Source organism: Strix uralensis, chromosome 6 (assembly GCF_047716275.1).
Source record: "Strix uralensis isolate ZFMK-TIS-50842 chromosome 6, bStrUra1, whole genome shotgun sequence".
In the NCBI taxonomy this organism is placed as follows: Eukaryota; Metazoa; Chordata; class Aves; order Strigiformes; family Strigidae; genus Strix; species Strix uralensis.
In genome coordinates, this window is record NC_133977.1 from 33,976,050 (window position 1) to 33,998,818 (window position 22,769).

The following is a 22,769-nucleotide window of genomic DNA, read 5'->3' on the forward strand; positions in this document are numbered from 1 at the left end:
CCATGGCTTGTAGAAAATCAGGGAAATCAAACTAGGAAGGCTCACAACCCTGTGGGGACAGACAATAGCATGCAGGAAAGGGAGGAAGGGGTTAAAGAGGGTTTAGCACACACAAAAAGTAAATATTTGAGGCAGAAATGCACAAAGAAAGAATAATGGAGAGAGAAGGGCAGGAGGAGGAAGCAAGAAGTGTAAAGAGAAGAAGAAGGAGGATTATATTCTGCCAGAAAACAAAGGGATGGTTGTATGAGAAAAGCATTGGGGAAGCATTGGGAAAATGAGGGTTCAGCTCTGCACAAACTTTCTGACACTGGACAAGTCAATCTCTCTGTGTCTCAGTTTGCAAAGGCTACAATGGGAATAATAAAGTCTCCTTTGTTCTGCATCAGACGTCCCTTCTGTTTGTGTGTTGTAGAAAGCGAAGATGCTACCGTATGGCAAGCAAAAATAAAATCTACTGAGTGAGGGGAAAAAAAAAAGAGGTAGGAAGGGAAATAGGCTGTGGTAAACCTAGGAGATAACTGCTCCAAAAACTGGAGGTGGGGTAGGGGAGGAGTGAAATACAGGATAGGCCGTTACTGAGGGAAGAAGTAAAAACAATATGGACCAGATTAATCCTACTGTTGCCTCCTGGACTCCAGTAGAGTTTCTCGAGGGATGGGTTTAGCCCAAGGAGTTCAGTTTTGTTTGGTTGAAGAAACTTCATGCCAAAGTTTTTAAATAGTCAAATCTGTTCTGGGAACTATGAGAATGTGGGCTGCCTTTCCTGAAACATTGCATGGGACTTGGGATGAACAACTCCCGCTGAAGACATCAGGAGCCAAGTGATTAAGCCCCATGCAGTGCTCTGACAGGAGGCCTTCTTCTTGCCTACGCATACTTTTTTTTAAGTATAGAAAGTATTTCCATATTTTCAGCAGCTGATCTTTATTTGAAGCCAAAACCTGCATTTTTTCAGATTAGAAATGAAGCTTTTCTAGGAAAAGCCACTCTGGAGCAGACCATTGGTCCATCTAGCCCAAGACGGTGTCTCTAACAGAGGCCCTGCGCTCTGCTTAGAGAAAGAAATCTTAAAGCCCACAGGGCTCTCTCCAGCGATAATTTATATTTCACTCCAAGAGTTAGAGTTTGGCTTTCACTCCAAAGTCTGTAGGTTTATATTCTTTCCAAAACTCTTGCTTATTTTATTAATCTTTACAGTTCCCTGGAGATGTTTGTTGTTTGCAGATCTCTAACCCATTTGGGAAGGCCCTTGAGCTGCTGACCTCCACGTCCTGCAGCAGCCAGTTCCCCAGGCCAACTGAGGCATTTGTGTGGGGAAAACGGAATTTTCTTCTCTCGATTTCAGGTTTGCTGCATTTAATGTGGAAGCATGCCGTAAGCTTCCCATCTCACCCAGCTGGCTTCTCATTACAGCATCTCACCTAAAACTGTGAGCTGCTTCTGCCGCGCAGGGAATCCCTGCTAGGAGATGGGCTGTGCATGTGCAACACTGCTCTGCCCTGAAACGTGACTCAGCCATGCTGAGGATCCACTTTTTAAATTTTTCAGTGCTTCCATGTTTACAGGAACACATTATTCCGTCAGCTGCTCCTGCAAGCATGGTGTGCTTTCTTCTCATGTCACTGGAGTAATAAAAGTTTGTGGATAGTCACAGTGTCCCCACTATAGCACATTAAGCCAGGCTGTCATAAAGGTGTGAGGGGCTGCAGGGTGACTGTGACATGGCACCGTGCTCTCTGTGCCTCTCTTTTGGTAAAGAGGTGGTTGCAGTGCTCAAGCTTATTTGCAGACCATAGTGAGACTTGTAGGTAGAAGGACGAGAGGGGCACTGTTGTGTAGTCCCATGCTTATGGTGATGGTGAACCAGCAAACCACTGCATGGACAATGAGCTGCATGGCTCAGAGTTCAGCCTGCTCTTCCTTCATCCGTCTGTACTTCTCTGTCCTTCTGTCACAGAAGGGCTTGGGTCTTATGGGGGTAGGAGAGAGGTGTAGGACAGGATATAAAGTACAGCCTTTGTTATCGTAGTAACGAACTGGATAGATGGTTGTATACCCGGGGCTCTGCAGCAAAAATTAGATGGTGCTATGCAGACATGACTTCGGATCCAGCATGCAAACAAACAAAACAAATGTATTAGAAACAGCTGGGGAATAGGATGAAAATGAGTATTATTAGGGGTATGCTTATAATAACTTATGAACTGGGGAATGCATCACTGCTGTGCTGGGCCCTCCTGGAGACAGATTTGCTGTTGCTTTTGGAGCCCTTATTACAGGCATTGGTTTTCCCATTTACACATCCCTTCCCCCAGCCCTTGCTGGAAAACCTGACAGCATGCTCTGAGATGTAGATGCGAACACGAGGATTTTGTCAGGAGTTGGAGTGACTTCTGAAAGCAGTGGCCATGGTCTCATCTGTGGGTCATGAGCTGCCACTTGGGTGAGGATGTACATCACCCAGAGAGAGGGCATTGCTTTAGGCACTGATCTACCTTCAGGAGATTGCTCCCTCATCATTTGCAGCTCTTGGGAGTTTTTGTTGATTCCTTGGCTATAGGATGGGCTCACAGTTTTCTAATTCATTTGTCATTTTGGAGCATGACTGATGTGTCCTGGGGGATACTGAGGAAAATGAAAGCACCTTCTGGCAGCACTGTCCCCATTTGTCTTTTCTTGCCTCTCCTGTGCAATGTCAGGACATTGGGGCTGTTAGCAGCGAGCCCCTTGCTTGTACCCTGCCCTGCTGCAGGTCAGGATGTGACCATCTTTAAAAGTTATAAATTTTTCTCCTGGTGTCCATGCATATTACCTTTGTGAGATGCAGTCCTTCTTTGTGGGAGAGTGTTTGAAATTGTCATTCAGCTGTCAGTATAGTGGGCTCTTGCTAAGACGTCCTTGTTGTGTGTTTTACATATATGAATACCACACCCACTGAAATTTTTTGGTAATGTTCACTAAGACTTCAGTTGTATGTCTACTGCACAGTTAAGTGCCTAAGAATTGACTTTGCTGTTTCCCTGACAAATTTAACAAATATTGGCCAAAACTCAACTTGCACTGACACTGCTGATCTTGCAGCTGGAGAAATTTGGCCCAGTACTCTGCTTCAGTGTCTTTGAGCCACAAGTGATGTGTCTAGCACGTTGGCTGTTCTCGTTTGCTTCACTGTTGGATACGATGCTTATATACAAAGCTGCTTAAATTCCAAACGTTGCCTGTGGCTGAATGGTTCCTACCTTTGATGTGAGAGCTAGCCCCAGCCTGGGATCTGAGAGGTTACTCTTGTTAAGAGGGTAAGTTAACAGCAAAGTCTTATATATTTAACACAGAGTGCACAAAGCCCTGCTTACTTGAACACAGAATGAGTTCAGCAACCAGGACTAGTTTCCCTGGTCCCAAACCATATCACTGACACAAAGCACTCTTTAGGGATCTCTTAGGACTGTGCTTCAGTGCCTGTTCAAATTGCAGTTACATTGGTCTTGGCCTTGCATTGAATTACCTCACTCCTCTGTGTGCTGATTTTCACAAGCAGAGGCTCAGGTGGTGAGTTTGCTCATCTTCTGGAGCTGAGAGGCACAGAGGTGACACCTGAGAGCATGTGGGGACTAGAGAGGTAGTTGTAGCCGTTGGTCACCGATGAGGGACGTATTTGCATGTACAAGGCAGTCTTGTTGCACAAGCTGACTGTAAATGTCAAATGCTACTTCATTTGCCATTAACAGTAACTCAACCATAATAATAGTAACATTTGTAGGTACACAGGTTCAGCTGCAGGTGAAAATGGCTGTTACGGCCTTCATCCTGTCTATTCCACATGTCTGCATGGATCGAACCACTGTAGCTTGGAGGCTGCATGATGCAAGAAGTAGATGACAATAGTTAGGGGGGGCTTTTATCCCCATTCCCACTTTCAGACCCAGATGGTCAGGTGTCATCGGCTGTGTTCAGCAAGGAAGGTGCAATGGCTGGAGCAATATTGCCATGTTTCTAGACAGTCCAGAAAGCTGCTCAGTGAGAAGACTATCTTTCCCTGGCACCATTCAGAAGAATGGTGGTTGCTGCCTGCCTGTGAAAGGCAGAAAGTAAAAATACAGGGTTTCAAATGTGTTGTACTCTTTGATAAGCCAGAATAGATTTAAGGCCGTATTAAAGATTACTTGTCACGATGGGCATTCACTACCCAGTGATGGATAAGTTGATGGATAAGTTACTTTTCAGATCAACTGCAAAGATGTCCTTCAAGCCCACCTTTTGTTTTGTAATAGTGCTGGTGGAATAGCAGTGTCTGGCTTGCTGTGGGGTGATCTGTTACTGCTGGTCTTTTGCAAAGCAGAAAGATGCTGCTGGTGGCTGAAGTCATTGGCATTTCTTTTCTTAAGGCTTCCAGGAGAGTAAAAATCGGGGATTTCCTTGGTCAACTTTCAGGAGACGTGAAATATTTTGGCACTGGGGGGAAGGCCTGTGCAGGTATATTTATATACCTGCCTGTGCAGGTGTATTTAACATGTCGTCAAACAGCATGAATTACATGAGGATGTGCTTCATGTGGTTTCAAATGACTCCTTACCCAGGGAAAACTTTGGCTGGCTCGTAAGGAGCGTGTCCTCCTTCTGAGCGTGGTCACCACCTTGAGCTGTTCCATCTCCAGCTGTGCTGTGTAGAGCAGAAATGGGGAAAGGGGAAAAGCCTTTTTTAAGCCAGCCCCTGTGCAAATCTGTCTCAAGGGCTGATGTTAAATGGATGTGAATGTGCTGTAATGTTCCCTGCAATTTTGCCTGGACTGTGTTCAAAACAGTGAAGGGAGAAGGCTCCTGGCTTGTTGTGCAAGTTGGGCATCTCCCAGGCTCGATAGTATGATCTGTGAAAAAGGCAGCGGGGGTAAATATGATTACTTGGTGGGCAATTTGTTAACCTTTCAGAACTTCTGAATGATAAAGTGATGAGCTAATTCTCTGTATTTTCTTTTTACAAACGCATCTCTATTGATGCTAATGCTGTTTGTGTATCAGCCATTAAGGTCTGTTCCTTGGTGCTTTTGTGTAATTTGTAGACTTTCTCCAGTCTGATTTTGAGAAACATATAGTGTCCATGAAGCTGTGAGCAAGGACATGCTCTCTTCTAATGTGACTTTCCTGTTTTCCTCTGTTTTGCAGGTTCTTTTCGAAATGATGGTTTAAAAGCTGCTGATGTCCTTCCTATCCTGAAGGAGAAAGTGGCCTTCGTGTCAGGTGAGCACATCTTTTCTCTATCCCTCTAGCCCAGCGTGACCACTGCCTGCCACATCCCAGTCTGTATGGCACTGCAGAGTCACGATGGACCAGTTTCATGTTTGGACTTGGTAGTACTTAACTTAGCTCTTCTGCTAAGAAAAGGGCTGTATGTGTAACAGGGCTATCCAGTAATACTCAAGAGTGTAGGAAACTGGCCTATGTTGATTTTCTTCATCCAGGTAAATGGGCAGCACAGATGGGATGAAATGCAGCTTCTCAGCTCCAGCCCAGACCTGTGCTGTCTAAGCATTCAGGATGGTTCAGGGATCCTGATTTGGGTTCAAGGTCAGTGAAGAGCATTAATTCCTGTTTGTAAGAAGCACTCAGCCCTGTAAATCACTGGTGTTTCATTTGCAGTCCCAATCAACTTGCAGTTAAAAGTACCATTGATGCTGCATTTACATAATAACTATGATGCTCAAAGCTCTCCTGCCATCCTGTACAAAGATTTACAGCCTTCATTCAGGAGACAAATCTCGAGGACCTGGGGGTGGATGAGGACTAGACAATATGAAAAAAGCTTTGAGAATGGCTTGGATGATATTGTTTCTGGCATGAATTATTACTTGTCAGGGAGAGGGGAAAGAGAAAGTCATAAGCGATCATAATCTTGCATGAAGTCACTCAAATTGGCAGCATAAAGCCGGGGTATTTCCAGTTCCAGTGTTTCTGATGATTGCAAACCTTTCAGGCTGCTTTTGGTGATCTTCCCTATTGCAATGATAAAACCTGCATCAAAAATAGCCATCCCCCTTGTTTGCAGTCCTTGCTTTTTGTTTCCTTCGTCTCTGCAGTAATGCTGACTGCAGAGGGGAGGAGAGTAACAGCGAGGCTGTCAGGTACCCGGACTCCTCCTCCCTGGCTCTCCCCTGCGTGCTGGAGTGGGGCCCATGAGGATGGGGCTCATCACCCTGCTGAGCTGTGGAGATGCCTGGCCACGCAGGAAAAGCTTTTGCCTTGACTAATGGCTGGTGTGAGATGTCTTCCTATGTAGCAACAGTTAAATGGTCCAGGGATCGTGAGTCCAGCATTGACTTGGGCAGATGATTTGTGACTGTAGAAACCCTAAACTTTCTGACCAACAGCATGAAAATCCAGGACTTTGAGGGAAGCTTGTGAGACACTAGAAGCCTTGTGTGAAAACCTGAGTATCCCAACAGTACTGGCATGCAGGACTACTTTACCTTGCACTGGTATTTCATTCTGAATGTCCCGAAATATTTTACGTGGTTGTTGTCTTTCACTGCTCCAAAGAGGGGAACATAGTCATAAAAACACAGCATACCTGCAGACTTGTTTGCAACACAAAGCTGAACTGGGCGCTCTGGGGAAGTGAAAGGGAGGAATTTATGCAGGCACTGTACTGCAATTTAGTTCTTGGCTCCTGTTGTTGCTTCGCATGGAAATGACTGCAAGATCATTTGGTAATTCACAGAATATTTAATAATGACAACCTGTCTGGATCGTTTATGTAGCCCTTACACTGACGGTGCCTGCCTTCAGCTCTGAGCCAGAGGGTCTCACACCAAATCATCAGCTCATTAGAGGCTGTCCTGGGCCAAGCCTGCCTTGTGGGGGGGCGTTAAACAAGCAGAGCCAACATGTTCCCCTGGGGTTTCACACCATGATCCACTGCAGGCAGAGGACAGCTCGCTCCTCGTAGACTCACCAGCCTCCTGAATTGTATCTGCTCAGAATGTGCCAGCTCCTGACAGAGCTAGCTATTTAGCGGTCCTAGGATTTGCGCCTCCTCTCCATGGTCTCCAAACTCAATGACTACAGGCAACAATTGTCAGGGGCCTTTACAGATAGAATACTCTAAACTGCTAGTATCTTCCTATAATAGCCCCAGCATCACCCTCCAGCCCAGAGTTTTAAGTACTGCCCTGACTTCCCCTGAGTTGTTGTAATAAAGCAGATTAAGAAAAGGATTTGGGCACTTCAACTGATGGCTAGATTCTTTTTAATTAAAATGGAATAACTTTCTAGAGTATGCTTTGAGCACAGAAGATAAAATGTTTGCCAAAATCGACAAATCAAATAGCTGGACTTTGCAAGATAAAAAAAAATTGTTCTGTAGTTAGTACAGAGTCTGGGAGCACTTTGCATTTCTAATCACTCTTCCTCAAGGAAAAGGAGAGTTTTACTGAGTCTTCTTCAGAGTTTTATACTATAGTTAATTTTAACGATAACAGTACAGTAAAGTTGTCAAGGGGGTTCTCCTTACATCAGCAGAATTTATCAACACACACAAAAAAATCTCAGCTGAACATCTCAGTTACATAGTTTATTTCTTTTCTCATCTGCTGTGGCTCACCAGCTTGATTTTTAGTCCATGATCTGACAGGAAAGCTGCAGAGAACAAACAATCTCCTTCAGGCAGGAACTATACCATGCTTTGTATTTCAGTGTTGGGGATGCTCCACACCTGGGCCATGCAGAGCAGCAGGGCAGGACAGGCAGGGAAGTGACGCTGGCTGCTGCCTGCTCCACAGCAGGCACAACAGGACCTGCCCGCACAGTCGTGTAATCTCAGAGGAGCACTCAAGCTTTCAGAAGTGCACTTAATTTCTGAGTTGAAATACAGCTCTAACTAGCTGGGCATGGATTCATCCAGCCTAAATGCTGTCTGGGGCTCTGTGCCTGGCTCTTCCCTGCGGTGGCTCAGCCAGCAGCGAGCAGCAGGCGCAGGACTCTGCATCCGCATCCCTACACCGCGGGAGAGTTGAGTGGCGAATAATGTTGGGATTATTTCCTGGAACTGGTTCTTGATTTCTTCCAGTGATCTCATGTATGAGCTAGACTGAACTCAAGCAAAGTTCATGTGTATGTCTGTCTAAACAGCACCTGAAAATCCTATTCCAGCACTTCATAAGCAGAGAGGTGGCCTGATCAGTCGGGGGCACGGTGCATCCTGGCCATCGCTGTCTGATTGCTTCCATCACTGACCTCGTGGAAGCAGATTAAGCAGGGAGTTGGCAGGGAGGAGGCTTTGGCCACCTGCTTGTTGCCTAAGCCCTAATAAAATCTTGGCTTTGCCTGGGTTGTTCACTGTGTTGCTTCCAGCAATGGAATGGCTTTGGGAACGATTAGAGAGCGAGCTACAGGCCAGAGACTGGTTTTTGTATTCTGAGAAGGAGATGAGCACAGAGGAGAGGAAATAAAACAGGTTGTAGATTATTTTAGGTGTTTTTTTTCAGTGAGAGGTGGTGAAATATTTTGGAAGCTGGGCTTATAGTCTTTGCTAGGAAACACAGATGCTGTTTTAGAAGAGTGGGTTAACTTGGGATGTTGTTCAGCTGCTTGATTGTATTTATAGGAGATTTTCTATTGATCAGTGCAATATGGGAGGAAGCGTGTGAGGCTCTCAGGAGAGGGAGGGGAGTGTGTTACCATGTTCCCTTCCCGTGCATGGAGCTTTTCGTACACTTAGGCTATGAAAAGCTTGTTAGTTGACTAATGCCGTGGGTCTTGCTGAAAGCATTTGGCCTTTCCCTGCATCCCACCCAGAAGAGTTTCTCAAGATCCTTCCCAGCACTTCCTATTCCCTGGAGGGCTTAGAAGAGTGGCAGTGCGTGGGCTGCCGCCTGTCACCCAGGTATGGTCTGCTTATCTGCTGAGGCAGGAGTACAAAGGAGGAGGCTGGCCAGGTTTCTGAGAGGGTGGTTGAGCACAGAAGAATCAACAGCAAAAGGCAGAAGGGTGTAATAAGCCGGTGAGCTGCTGCAGCTGTGACAAGCAGAGCTCCCAACGTATGTTCAGCAAAGCAGCAGGTTCTTCTGTGAACTTTGGGCACCAAAAGGCATGGGGCAGGGAGAGGTGGAACAGTTCGGCCATCTCCATCTTTCAGAAACCCACTGTCCCCAACACTACATGTCTCGGGAACAGCCTCATGAGCTGAGTCACAGTGATGTCTGAGCCTGGCTGAGAGCCTGAAGGAAAAACAGAGAGAGATTTCCCAAAAGGTCTTTCAGAGGAGGAATTTCAGTGTAAATAGAACAGATGAAAGGACAAGTTTGGAGTTAGGTTTCACTAAATTTAGGCCAGCAGGATGAATCAAAGAGGAAGGCTCAGAGGAGAAGACACCGACCTTCCCAAAAACTTGTCCAAAGACACCACAGGTCACTTAGTGCCAGAGGTACACGGGAGCACATGTGGAGGGGCATGTTTTTTCTTTTTCCATGATGGATGCACTTTATTTTTCAGAGAAAGTGTTGAAATGAGACCCCAGGGCCCTCTGGGCACTGGAAGAGTTCAGATACAGATTTCAGGGGGTCTCAAACGCTGATTTGTAGACACTGAAATTTATATTGGGTTGGGAATAGAACTAGCCAAAATATTTAATTTTCGAATGGTGTAAACATTTTGCATTTGGACAAAATGTTTTGATTTAAATTAAAAGTTTCCATTCTTCTCTTCCTCTGGAATGGAAATTTCAAATGAAATATCAACAATTCTTCTATATTTTGTTACAGAAAAATGTCTTCCATTTTATACCATTCCCTGATGTAGTTTGAATCAACAGAAATTTCAAAAAGAGGAAATATGCTATTAGAAAAACATAGCATTGTTTGACTGTTGCATTTTCCTAGTGGGTTTGGGCCATCACACTTTCATCTAGAATTTGCTGCTGCATTGATGCAGATTTTTCTTTGAAGAAGAAAACAAGGAAGTTTAGACTGTAGAGTTTCCAGGTCTTTTGATGAGGTCTGAGTCTGATGGTATTTTTGGTTTTGTTTGGGTTTGTTTGTTTGGGTTTTGTTTGTTTGTTTTCTTTTTGTTTTTCGAGAGTGTTAGGGCATTTTTGAGGATAGGGAAGAGCCTTTACCTATAGGGGCTGTTTAGATATCCTCATCAGGACTCTAAGGCTAATGCAGAAATCAAAATGCTTCCTGGGATTTCTGATTTCATTTACAGATTGTAAATGTAGTGTTCAGAATCAGTTGTGTATTTCTTTCCATACATTTTAACTGTAGCCATGGACTAAATTAAACCATTTTTGTGGAGAATGCCTAGTCACTGCCAGCACTTACTGTCCTGGCGCTCGGACACCAGCAGCTTGCCAAGATCCACCAATATCTCCTTAAAGCAGGAGATTTCTCCTTTATGTACTTCCTTAATTAACATGTGCGAGAGTAGTGATGCAACCTGTGCTGCCTTGTGGAGAGGCAGAAAGGTTCAAGTGCTTTACAAAACTGGGCAAAAAATCAACCCAATCAAAACTTCTATCTGAAAAGATTCTTAAGAACTTGTGGGTGTCATCCAAACATGCTGGACTGACCACCTCCTGGTTGGTGGGTCCCTGCATCCTGTCACATAGGTATAGCTTCTCAATTAATTATAGGGACTTTCAAAACAACAATAAGAGGAAGGAACTGAGCCTGTGAAGCCAGAAGGTGTGTATACATCCCATCCTGATCCAGCTCACAGGATTTTCTCATCCTCAAAGACACAGTGAGCTCCATATGTATCTCAGCAAAGGTCTCATCTTCATTTACACAGGCAGTCGAGAGTTGTCCTTACATAGAAATCAAGGCTGGTAGCTTATAAATCGATATAAGGACCCAGGGAGGTGACTGTAGCACCTGAGATAATTAACATGATAACAACCAACCATTTTGGTCATTTTGCAGTAAGCTGTGCTCTTCTGTCCCACTAATGAGAATTGTCACCTCTGAAAACTTCCTTATTTCTGTGAAAGCACTTTGGTTTGTGGGCTTATGTTTTTTTTCTAAAGAATCAATCTTAACTGACAAGAAACACTGAAATTTACAACTGCTCATCCTCTCTGTATTAGCAGTGGTTGGTTTTATTTAATACTTCTCTTTGTGGGAAAATATAGGCTATTTGAAATAGAAATACTGTGCTGGAATGTGCAATTTCAGAAACATTTTCTTCTGCCAGTGTTTCCCAGGACTAGGCTTAAAACCAGAAGGGTAAAAGACTTCCTAATAGCAATTATGTAAGTCCATTCGCTTGAACTCTCTCTTGAACTTTCATTAATTTGCAGGATCCTTTACTTGGCTGTAGCTGTCGAGGACTTACCTGCTGGGGACGTGGCAAACCTGATCAGCCAGTTATATTAAATCAGTTTATCACATATTTCACTTTGCTGATGAACAGCAGAAACTTTGCCATTGCTGTTTCTCTGTGCTTATCTCAAATGAGGAAGGCAAACAGTGTGTGATCAGGGTGAATATGGCCTCTCTTTGTTTCTCCTTAGTCTGTACAGCTTCTAATGTTATGCCCAGGGGTGTGAGTTTGGAGGGCCTGTCAGTACCACCAGCAGCAGCATGACTGGCATCGTCACATGCTGTTTTGGTCCTGCCTCTTCTCCAGGGGCAAGAGAGTTTGCAGTGGGGTGTTTTGTTTTAGAAGATTTGGGGTTTATTTTGCTCAGTTTTTCTGTTGTTTTTAAATATATACAGCTATTCCCGTACATCTGTGATAGAGGAGGCGAGATCAAAAAAACTAATTTGCAGTTGGGGCAAAAGGCAGTGAAGTTTGCACAGGTGTGAGTAAGGGTCAGTGTTGACAAGGAGGGTACTGGTGCTCTCTTGTTACTTTACAGCAAACCAGCTTCTTCCAGAGGAAGAAATGGACTCCTCGGGACTCTCTCTGGAAGTTTTGCCTTCCACACAAAGAAGCTTTTCCTTTGTTTTAATGAGTCTCACTTGTCCTTAGTTTTGCTTTGCTGCAGCAATAACTTTCTCCATGGAAAATGAGAGTTTTCCCAGTGGCCTGTTGGCAAGTAAACATTTAAAATTAAAGAAGTACCCCAAAATACTTGCATAAGTCAGCAAGGGTGTATTACAGCCACAACAGGTGGTCTCTTCAAATCCATGCAGTGGCTCTGGGTGATTGTGGAACAAATCTACCTGGTGGGAAATGGGATCCTCCAGTGGCTGCATGAGCATCCCATCTACAGCCTCTGATCTGCTCTGCCAACGGATCTTGTAGTGGGAACATAAGGCCTTGTTTTTGGAGTCATTAACCCTGAATGTAATGTTGCAAATGTTGGCCATTAGGATTTGATTCAGGCAATTGACTCTGGGATATGGGATGCTGCAGAGAGCAACACACTGGAGGATCAGGCCCTGGTGACTGCATTGCAGCTGTGTTAATTTGCAGGTGAGCTTGTTATGGGAGCTTAAATTTCCATCACTGTTGCACTAGAATCACCTGCTTTGGAACCAATTTGGGGTTGGGGGTGGTCATACAGATAACCCTATATATGACCCTTACAACAGATGAGTCCCTCTTGAAACTGGAGGAGCTTTAGTGCAGAGGTATGGTCACAGGAGGTCTGGTAGCAAGCAGATTCACAGAGCTCAGCCATGGCAGGGAAAGAAATGTTATTTTAAGACTCTGGATACCAATTCCTTCATACTTTGCTTTCCTAGGAAGTCTGTCAGTTAGATTTAGAAAACCAGAGCATATTGTTTGTCATTTTATTGAGGCGCCTGACATCAGCTGAGCTCGTTCTTTCTTCTAGTTCTCTTCATTATCATTCATTTTCTTACCATATTTTGGACTGAAATACCTTTTGAGGAGTATTTCAGCTCCTCTGGAAACTCACTTACAGTCTCAGCAGAGTCTGCAACATCAAGATTGATCAGCTTATGATCTGCAGGGGTCAGATGAAGCAGTGTATTCATGTGAACTGCAGTAGACATCTGAATGGAGGCCAGAGACAGTGTACTACTCCTGTCTCTGTTACTGATGGACCTTAGATGAGGTACTTAGGAGCCTTTACATGTGTGAACATTTGTCTGTGTCTGTGGTTAATCCTTGTGAATTCATGCTTATAAAGAGAGTGTAAAAGGAAGCAAGAGGGTTTGAATCCCTTAAATATAGATAAATGCAAGCAGGTAGTATCTATCATAGTAGAATTGATGATAGAACTGGAGAGATGCAACTTGAAAACAGAGCTCGACAGAAATAATCTGTTGTATACAAGAAGTCTGCATTAAAGGAAACTGATAATTTCCTGTCCTAAACAGGATTATACAAAGATGGAACTTCAGCTTTTTGTATATTATTAGGAATGGGTGTGCCTCAGGACTTGAAATTGGGAAGGCCCGTACAGAGTTCACTTTTAATAACACTCTGGGTTGGCCAACATCTTGATTTACCTGTGGGCAGTTGGAGCCAGCATAGGCAGAAACATTTGGGCCCACAACTGAGAGGATTAAGATGTCAGTTCAGGCAGTTGCCAGGACAGGGATCTTATGGCTGGAGTTTCTTTTGTCTTGGTTGCAGGCTTTACCAGAAAAGTGGTCATCAGAAAGTCGCTGACTGTTTCCATGCAGGTTTTTTGAGGTTTCCTTAACTATTTTTTTTAATGTGCTATGCATCCTGATTCCTTGTGCCATCACTGCAATATCCCCTGTGTGATTTGTGGAGGAAAAATGATGTAAACTTACTTCTGGGAACAAATGTTGAATTTAGCAATGGCTTCTGTATAGACTAGAAGAAAGGGAGATGGGAAGAACCGGCAAGCAAGCCACTGACAGGTAAGGCCATCAACATTTTGGCCATACCAAAGGATTTTGTAGGAGGAATGCAAGACATATATGGCTAAATATTTGTTCTCAGTGTACTTTGTGCCCTTAAGAACATGTGTTTTTCTGACTTCTTTTTCCAGAGCGCTAATAACTAGACCATCTGTTTGCCTCTCTAAATCAGAGCAAAGCCCATGAAAACCCACCTTGAAAAACAATTAGAAATTATCAGCTGTTTGTTTTAGCATTTAATAACTGTAATTAGCAAACCTAATGACATGTTTGATTATTGCATCCCATGTCTGTGAGCTCAGTGGGAGGCAGGAGATGGGACATATTGATTAGAGCAATTGAGACTCTTCCTTCCATTTTTAATTTTTTTTTAAAACAATACGCTGGGTGGTATTCTCTGAAGAGACTGTGCATGTAAAATTGGTGTTGAGATCATGGCTGACTCGGAGCAAGATTAGCCTCCTTGGGTGGATTACTAACAAGCAGAGACAGAGTTTCTGTAATGTTTTTCATTGCTAACTTTTAGCCTAAGCGCTATGAAGCTCTAATACAGCGGACTAAGAGTCAGAAAATCTCATTTCTACTCCTGGTTCTTCTTGACTTCCTGTGTGATCAGGGCTGAATTTCTTCCCCTCTCTGTACCTCACTGTTCCCCTCAGTAAAAAAGAAGATAATAATAAAGAAAAGGAACAGTATAGGCTCACTGTACAGTCAATGCCAAAAGATTTTCTTCTCTTCTTGTGGCTGTTGCTACCTGTCTGGAGGCTCCATTAGAGGAGATCAGGGTCCTAATATAGACATGTTAGGTGTCTGAAGTTCGATGGTGGTAATATCCCATTTAGTCTGCCTAGAAAAGCTGAGACTTGTGGTTAGAAAGTGCAATGGAAAAGCTACATATTATTAGTATTTAAGAGAGTAAACCACAGTTACTGAACTCTGCAAGTCTTACGGTGAATTAAACATACCGTGGTTTGTTCTGGAAGAAACCTGACGTTTCTTCATACAGGCTCTTCATAAAATTGTAAATTATGCAGGCATTCATAAAAATTAGGGTTTTCTCATGAATGATTTGGAAACAAGTGAAGGATTTTAGTATGTACAATGCACTTGTAATAATAATTTCACCCTATTGCTCAAAGCATAGAGCAGTACTTTTATCACAAATGAGAAACATCTGTTTCTAAACCTCACATTTCTTGAGATTTGCCCCATGTCTCCTTGTTCTTCTGTGCCATAGGACTAGAAGGAATTGGTCCAGGCACTTATTTATCCGTCTGTCATCCAGAAACCTCCAACTGGGTCATCACGTAACCTTCCTCCTCCAATGAGAATTAACCCATTTTCTCTGGTCTGTCCTGGGAACTTCTGACTCTGTGTTAGAGCTTTATTTATCCTGCTCCTCTGAGGACAGTTTAGATGAACTGTTAGGGACAGTTTTTAGCCTGAAGCAAAGACAGGACAGGAATGTTCTGAACCCTGTTTCCTCTTCTGTAGCTGAATTCCTTGTGTTATTAAAAGGGTCAAGAATTTTCTGATTTATCTTTTTCAGCCTACCAAAATTTAGATTTTTTGAGGTTTTTTTATTTTTTTTTTCCCCCCCAGAGCTTACTTTGGTGGAACTGTAGGTGGGAAAGGGGTCCCTGGCTAGAAACACAATTTTTGGTTTATAAAGCTCAGGTGAATGGGCAGCATCAGAGCGATCAGGGCTGCTGGGCTGTGGGAAGCTCATGGCCCTTCCTGAATGTTTCATATCCTGGGAGAGGATTACAACTGTGGGCTTGGATGTCTCCTGATCTCATCTCTTAGTGCTTTTCCACTTTGTAGAAATATTTAAATAACTGGGAATGGAGAAGGAGAGGGAGTATGACTGAGTAGTGGGTAGCATGTTCTTCTGGGATGTAATTCAAGTTCAGGTCTCTGCTTCAGTGAATATCTGGAAGCTTTTGAAAGCCTTGGTTACATCTTGATATGACGGGAAATTTTTCAAAACCTTGAAAAGCTTCCCGTGTTGAAAAAATATTTCCCTCCAGCTTTAGTTACTACATTGGTTTGCCATTCTATAGGCTGGCTTGCTTTTCTGTTGGACACATCATGCATGATATAATGGTTTTGGCATTGTTACGGTGTGTGAAATAATCTCAACGAAGGGAGAATGTGCTTAAAATGAGGAATTTTTTTTATACATATATATGTATATAGGTCTGAAAATAGAAATTAGCTTATTTCCTTGTAAACTGAATCCTTGTTACATTACACCCCCATCCTTATGCTATGTGGCAGAGGCATGGATCAGCCAAGGTGGCACTGAACTCCCATGGACCTTCCTCACCTTCATGGTGTGAAGCCAAGGGCAAACATCAGGCACAGATATTTGTGTGGAAGTTAGGCAGGACAGTTTTTCTATTCCACATGTACCCCAGCAGAGCTTCTTAGGACTCTTCCTACTGAATTAGGGTGTTTAGGACATTATGGAATTCATGGCCTCACAGAGCGTGGGCGTCCTGTGCTCTGCACGAGATAATGCAGCACAGATCAGTGCTGGAAGTGTGCATGTTCTTGTGTAGCTGCTTCTTGTTGGCCAGGTAAATTAGTTCAGAGAAGCATGTGACTTTTCTTTTCTCAGAATTGAGAGTTCTGTTAAAGGGATTATACTTTCCACTGAAAAGCACAAAGTCATCTGCATTTTTACAGCTTATTTACAAGGTCCTTGCAGTTCTGTGCTAGCTTTTTGAACTGTAGTTTTACTATTACTTCTATTCCTAGATAACAATGCAAACATGTGTCTAACAACACACAGTTCCTGAAAAAATCCTGTGATAATATGTGAAGAAAGAACTAAACATTGAGTGAGGCACTAGATTCCAGTTTCAAGCTTATTAAACTTTATTCACGGCAGAGGATAAAATAAGGTGCTGTAGAATAGATTGTATTCACCCCTGTATCTGTGATTGTATAATTCAGGATAGAGTCATTCCTTTATGGCTAAGCCTTTTGACAATTGCTGTAAAAGATGAAGTGCCAGACACTGGCAGTTTAAAAGGAGTGGATTTTAAGACAGGAAAGCTACAGGAAAAAAACAAACCAAAAATCATTCCAATTGCCAACAACACTCTCTAAATAGGAAGCATGGGAGTCATGAACTTCTAATCAAAATCTCAATTTCTAACAAATTGCCAGATAGATTAGAACATTTTACTGCATAAACATTACTGGAATACATCACTCCTATCGGGTGGAACGTTGTAAACTGTCTGGCAATGAACGATGTAATGTGCTGTGTCACAGTGAAAAATACTTTCACTTTCTTGGTGCTGACCAGTTTAAAACTATCCCCACAGTAGGATTTCATTAGCATTGCCTGCTTGGATTGACAGTTATATCAGATTTGATGGGATTAGGTGAAAGTCTGAAGAAATGCTAGTAGCAATTTTCCTTGTGTGGGTTTTTTTTTAATTTATTTTTTTTTTATTTCCTCCCTTTGGAGCTCCAGCAAATGCAAGCATGTCTTCCTCAATTAAGCAAGCCTGAAAGCTGCAAAGAGTGTATGGGCTCTTGAATGTGCCGTAATTTATGTTTATCAATTCAGTGCACATAGTTTTTTTGACATGTGCTTCCTGTCTGATTTTCTAACAATCCTTTATTTTCCACAGGTGGCCGTGATAAACGAGGTGGTCCTGTCTTGACCTTCCCAGCCCGCAGCAATCACGACAGAATAAGGCAGGAAGACCTTCGGAAACTTGTGACTTATTTGGCCAGCGTGCCAAGGTAAAACTAGAAAGAAAACACTTCAAAGCTTAGGGTGGAAGGGTGGGTGGGGAACTTGTTCTTGGCAGTTGCTGATTTCCAAGTATTAACATTTAGTAACTTCAGTTCTTGGGATGGAGAAACAAAAGTGTTCCCTTCCTCCTCCTGTGTATATTGTGATGCTTTTTATCGCACACACGGCAACGCAGGAGCCCCAGAGCGGAGGCAGTGCAAGCAAACCCAGGCTTCAGGCTCGCGACAGCAACAAGGAGCAGCTCTCATTCCCCATGTTTCTGTGTGGTTCTTCTAGAGGAGTGGAAAGGGAGGAGAGTGCTTATACGTCTGCAGTTAAATATAGCAAGCTGGAGAGAGCCTGCTGTCTGCTGTTGCTTTTTAATACCTTGTGGGAGGTTCAGGAGAGCTGGAGTAGGGGACTGTAGTTGCTGGGGCAGAGAACCTGTGCCATGGTGAGGAGGCAGATCTTCCTGCTCCAGCATTTTCCAGAGCTTTCTCCAGGCTTGGGGAGGAATGTGGGTGGACTAAGGGGAAAGCTTTCAAAGAAAGGCATTTCAAATGGTTCTGCATGTGAACCAGCACCTTTCCCTGCCTTAGTTCCCATGTTCCTCCTCCAACATGCAGGTCCCCATCCCTTTCCCAGGGATGCTGGAGGAAAGTTATGTTGCCAGTGCATGTTTGTTTTTGCAAGCTTTGGGAGACAGTTTATAGGGCTCAGTGCCCAGGTAGGTATTTCTGAGCCAGTGTTTAATGCCTCTGAGAGTATGAGACTATGTATGCCCTCATCCAGCTTCCTTTCCCTATTTTCCAGCTTGCCAAATCTCCTTACCCAATAACTACTGCACCAGTTATTGAGGTGAAAGTTATCCCAGGGCAAGTGAGGGGCTGAGAAGGGATGTTCAGGGTTGCAATAACACATCCTGTGCCACCCAGGAGCTCCTTCTTTTTTAAACCCAGGATATGATCTGTTAAACAGTGCACATATTTTTGTGAAGTTAACACTTGAATGGCAGAGGGGTTGGCTGCATCTGGAAGTCTTGGAAATGCACTCAGTTCCTTAAACATGCAATGTGCAGAGAGCAAAGTTTGGTATGGAAGAGCGTTGAGGGCTGTTTGGAGGCTCATCACTTAGCTGCGGAGAGTGAGGGGCAAAGACAGCCACATGTGCCAGATCTGCCAGTGCTCATTTCCTGGACTTCACAAGTCCTCTGGCGATGCATTTTTTTTGCATTGACCTTTTGCTCATCAAGGTTTTACTAATAAGCTGAATTGGTTTGCGTTTCTCCCCACCCCGTCCCCTTTTTTCCCTCTAGCCAGCTCTATTTTCAACCACATTGTGAGCGAGATTACGGGCATGCTGCAGGGCTGAGAGAGCAGTAGGTCACTCCCTGGGAGTGCGTGTCCCAGGGCTTGGCAATCCCCCTCCAGCTGCTGCAGTAATGAAACTGTTCCCTTACATCTTATCATTTTTTTGCATGGTCACAAGTATGAAGATATGACACTGCTTGGGGTTGCAAGCAATTGCACAGCAGAAATTACCTTCTAACATGTCAACCTTTTCTATTAATTGCTCTTCCCTCATGGAAGCAGCAGTAATAGCAAGATACATCCCTTCTGTTCCCCACTCTCACAAAACTAAATTGATTAGCTCAATCTTTGCTGCTGCTTTTGGTCGCCTCACTGTGAATCAGCCCAGCAGTGATCTTTCTCTGATGATGCAGAAGCTGGGGGACAGAGGTGCATGCTGAAGGAGCTAATACAAGACCCAGCTGCTTGTCTCTCTAGAAGCAGTAAAAAAAGCATTCCCACTCCTGGTCCCCACTGCAAAGCCTTGTTCTACTGTGATGTTTGAAGCCTTTGAAGGACATCTCTCTAGTTATACCAGAGAACATTCTTTCCTCTGCAGTACAACCTCCCATTGTGAAAATGTACCCAGCACTGAGGGACTGGCTATTCATGAATTACTTTCACCAGCTTCCCAAGGATCCTTGCAGATTGATTCTGTGGAGACATTAACCAGAGTACTGTCTCCTGTCTGGCATATTACACATTGAGAGGCGTGGAGCAGAAAGCAGCAAGAGTGATCAGAGGTCTAGAAAAAGCGGCCTGTCAAGGAAGGATTAGAAGTGTAGAGGTTGCTCTGCATAGAGAACAAAAGAGTGAGAAGGATCTTCAAAAGCATGTTGTGATGCTGCAAAAGGGAAGGGTTCATAGGGCTAGGACAAGAAACAAAAGTGTTACACTGAAGCAGGGGAAACTTAGGCTGGACATGAGGAAAAGATTTCTAATGGATTCCCATTAGCACTAGAATGAGTCGTTTAATTTCTTTTTAAATTTCTCCATAACTCTACAGGCAAACCTCTGGCATGGGTATAAATGATAGGGAGAGGGGATGATGAATCGGAAAGTAATTTCTTTAGGTTCCTCCTAGTCCTGTTTTGTCTGGTACCACAGCTGTGATCTCACTACCATAGGAGGGAAACGTGACCACAAACTTTGTGGGTTTGGCATGTGGGATTGTGTAACCTGTGTGGTGTAAGAAAACACTGAAAACTCGTTTTTCCTAAACATTTTGTCACTTTCACAAGGGCAACCAGCAGAGCTTTCAAACTTATTTATTCTTTGGAAACAAATATATGGAAGGAACAGTTTGACTTCATATCACTGGCTCCCAGTTCATATTTATTCCAAGATGAATGTTGTAATGAATAACTGCATCAGCCATCCACCAAGATAAACACTTTCATTAGCAGAGACTCTGAACGGGATGTCAGGAGAAACTGCTCTGATGTTCAGCGTGCTGAAAGGGAGAGAGTTTTCTGTGCTAGCTGAAAAACTAGAAATTCTTCTTTAGGAAAAAAAGAGACTGTAATTTATCATATTGACACCAGTATAATGATTCTTTATTCCCAGTGCAGTGGTTTCTGAGTGAGACAGATTGCTGTCCACATTGATACTATCTGTCACTTAACCCCTGTTTTATATCTTAATGGAGGGGGCAGAGGCAGTGCATTGCTGGGAGTTTTGGGCAGGTATGAGATTGGTGATGAAATATGATGATAGATTAGGGTAAGTGAAACTGGGGTCTTGCCAGCAGTTTTCAAAGTTTCTGATTCAGCTTTCCGCAATTCCTTCTTCAAAACCAGAATAATAATGTGGGTTTTCTGAAAGCAGCAATGTGTGTTTGAGTTAGAGCGGAATAGTGAGTGCTTTCATGCAGCTGGGAGTCGCGGTCAGGCAGATGCCTGCAGTCAGTGGGGTTTCCTGCGTGGCTGAGGATCACTGCTTGGGGGTTAAGACTTCAGATCTAAGAACGCGGTTCATTCATATTCCAAAATGGTAACCTTGCAGTCCACAGTACCTGGGGTGACTTAGGGGTCCTGGAAGATTCAAAAGCCTGATCCTGCAGTCTTGGGTACTAGGAGGAGGTTGAAAGTGGGTACCTCACACTGTAGACAAATGTGGTCCTGGTTCGGTGCTGTACACTGGTTCTTTCAGGCATATCACAAGGTCCTTTTCTCTGAACAGTTCCACTATAATTAGTTACTAAGAAACGAAGGCACTATTCATTAGAAGTAAAGATAATTGCCACGGATACCAGGTTTCTACCGCTCTGCCATTTTCTGCTTGTTTTACATGTGTGCTAATGCTTTCTGGATAGGCGAAGCTGTATTTCTTGTGAATCAGGATAGCTCCTATTTACATGCAAATTTAAATGGGATGCAATGTTTAGAAATTTGGGGGGCGTGACTGAATCTAGGATATCATGTTGTTTATGATCGAGGGAGCTGAGGGGGAATTTTCTGGCCTCACTGAGGATTTTATTTTTTAACACCAGTGCAGTGCCATCTATTCTGGTAGACTGAGTTTTGATTTATATGTGTATAAATGAAACTAGCACCAGGCCAATCTCCTCTGCGAGCCCTTTGGAATTAAGAATTAAGTTATGCGTAGGCCATAGGAGGATAAAAAGGAGACAGAATATTATTAGCCTGAGTTATCTCCTCGCATGGTGAAGCAATAGGATGAAGGAAATGCTCTCTGTCAGCTATAGTGAATCTTCCGGCTGAACACATCAATCTGTTTTGGAGCCAAGATAAGCAGTCTTCTGTGCTCGCTGCAGAGGGGGAAACCTGAGATGCCTCGGAGGCCTGTATTTTTAAAGACATCTACTTTTTATTTGTCCTCTGTTCAAAAACCTGCTCAAATATTTCTCTCTTCTGGGGGACATCCAGGGCTGACAGCAGCAGCAAAATGTTTCCAAGGGACAGCCCTGTGTGTTTGAACAGCTCCTCACAGCTGCCCAAGTTCAATGAAAGGTGCTAGGATCAGTAAAAGAACTTAAGTGCCTCTAATAATTAGTTCAGCGGTTGGGGCTTTATAAAATTGGAAGAACAATACAGGCGATGGCAAAATGTAGGAATACTCTCCCACTCTTGGATTTATTTTAAGTTCTTCTCTGATGACCTGTGGTACTGTGTATATTAGCTCCTCTAGCCGGGAGTAGTGTGAAACTCATTTTGTTGATTGATAGGAATTAAACCCTAGAGCTCTACTTTCTGTTACATGATCCTAGCACAAAAGAAGCTTTTGAGGATAATTTTTTTCTGGAGGCTATTGTAGATCTACAGAAATAACCATGTATTTTAAGAATAACACTAGGGACTTCATACTAATTTTAGTAACTAAGTATCTGGTGCCATCTATAAGATAATTATTCCACCATACACTTTTATCAAAATACCACAGTAAAAAATTAAGTGAAGCTAATGAGGCTAATAGAGGTTTAGTATTTTCTTCAGATATAATTTGATTTAAAAAAAAAAATTGTAAGTGTATTTTGGAGAAAGAAGGTCATTAGGAGTATATAACTGATGTGAATGCTGGTGAATTTAAGAGCCTTTTGCCACTGGATAGCTAGTTCAGATCCAGTGTGCATTGTACATGGTATTGGTATGTGATGTTGTTATCACCATCTGTTAAGGACTGGGGGACTTCTGTGGAAAAAGTTGGTGGTCTTACCTTGTCCTACTAAAAGGCTTCTGACCACATCACTGTTTTGCTTCCTGTATCCCTTTACTGACCACCTCAGGACAGTTACATGTTCGCCTCTTGGAGATCAGCTCTTCCAAAGAGGATCTCTGATTTCTTTCCAGCTGTGGTAATGACCTTTTGAGACATTTTATTCCTAGATAAGTGGAGAGTGGTTATAAAT

General features: G+C 43.3%; 1 protein-coding gene across 4 annotated transcripts in view; it reads left to right on the plus strand.

Annotated features, from left to right (window-relative positions):
• KALRN (kalirin RhoGEF kinase) overlaps positions 1-22,769 on the plus strand; it is a 526,142-nt gene that overhangs the window by 159,230 nt on the left and 344,143 nt on the right. For all 4 annotated transcript variants that reach the window (XM_074873623.1, XM_074873625.1, XM_074873626.1 and 1 more), the window contains exons 2-3: positions 5,163-5,237; positions 17,446-17,560. In XM_074873623.1, the coding sequence (XP_074729724.1) occupies positions 5,163-5,237; positions 17,446-17,560 (190 nt within the window). The remainder of the gene's footprint in view (positions 1-5,162; positions 5,238-17,445; positions 17,561-22,769) is intronic.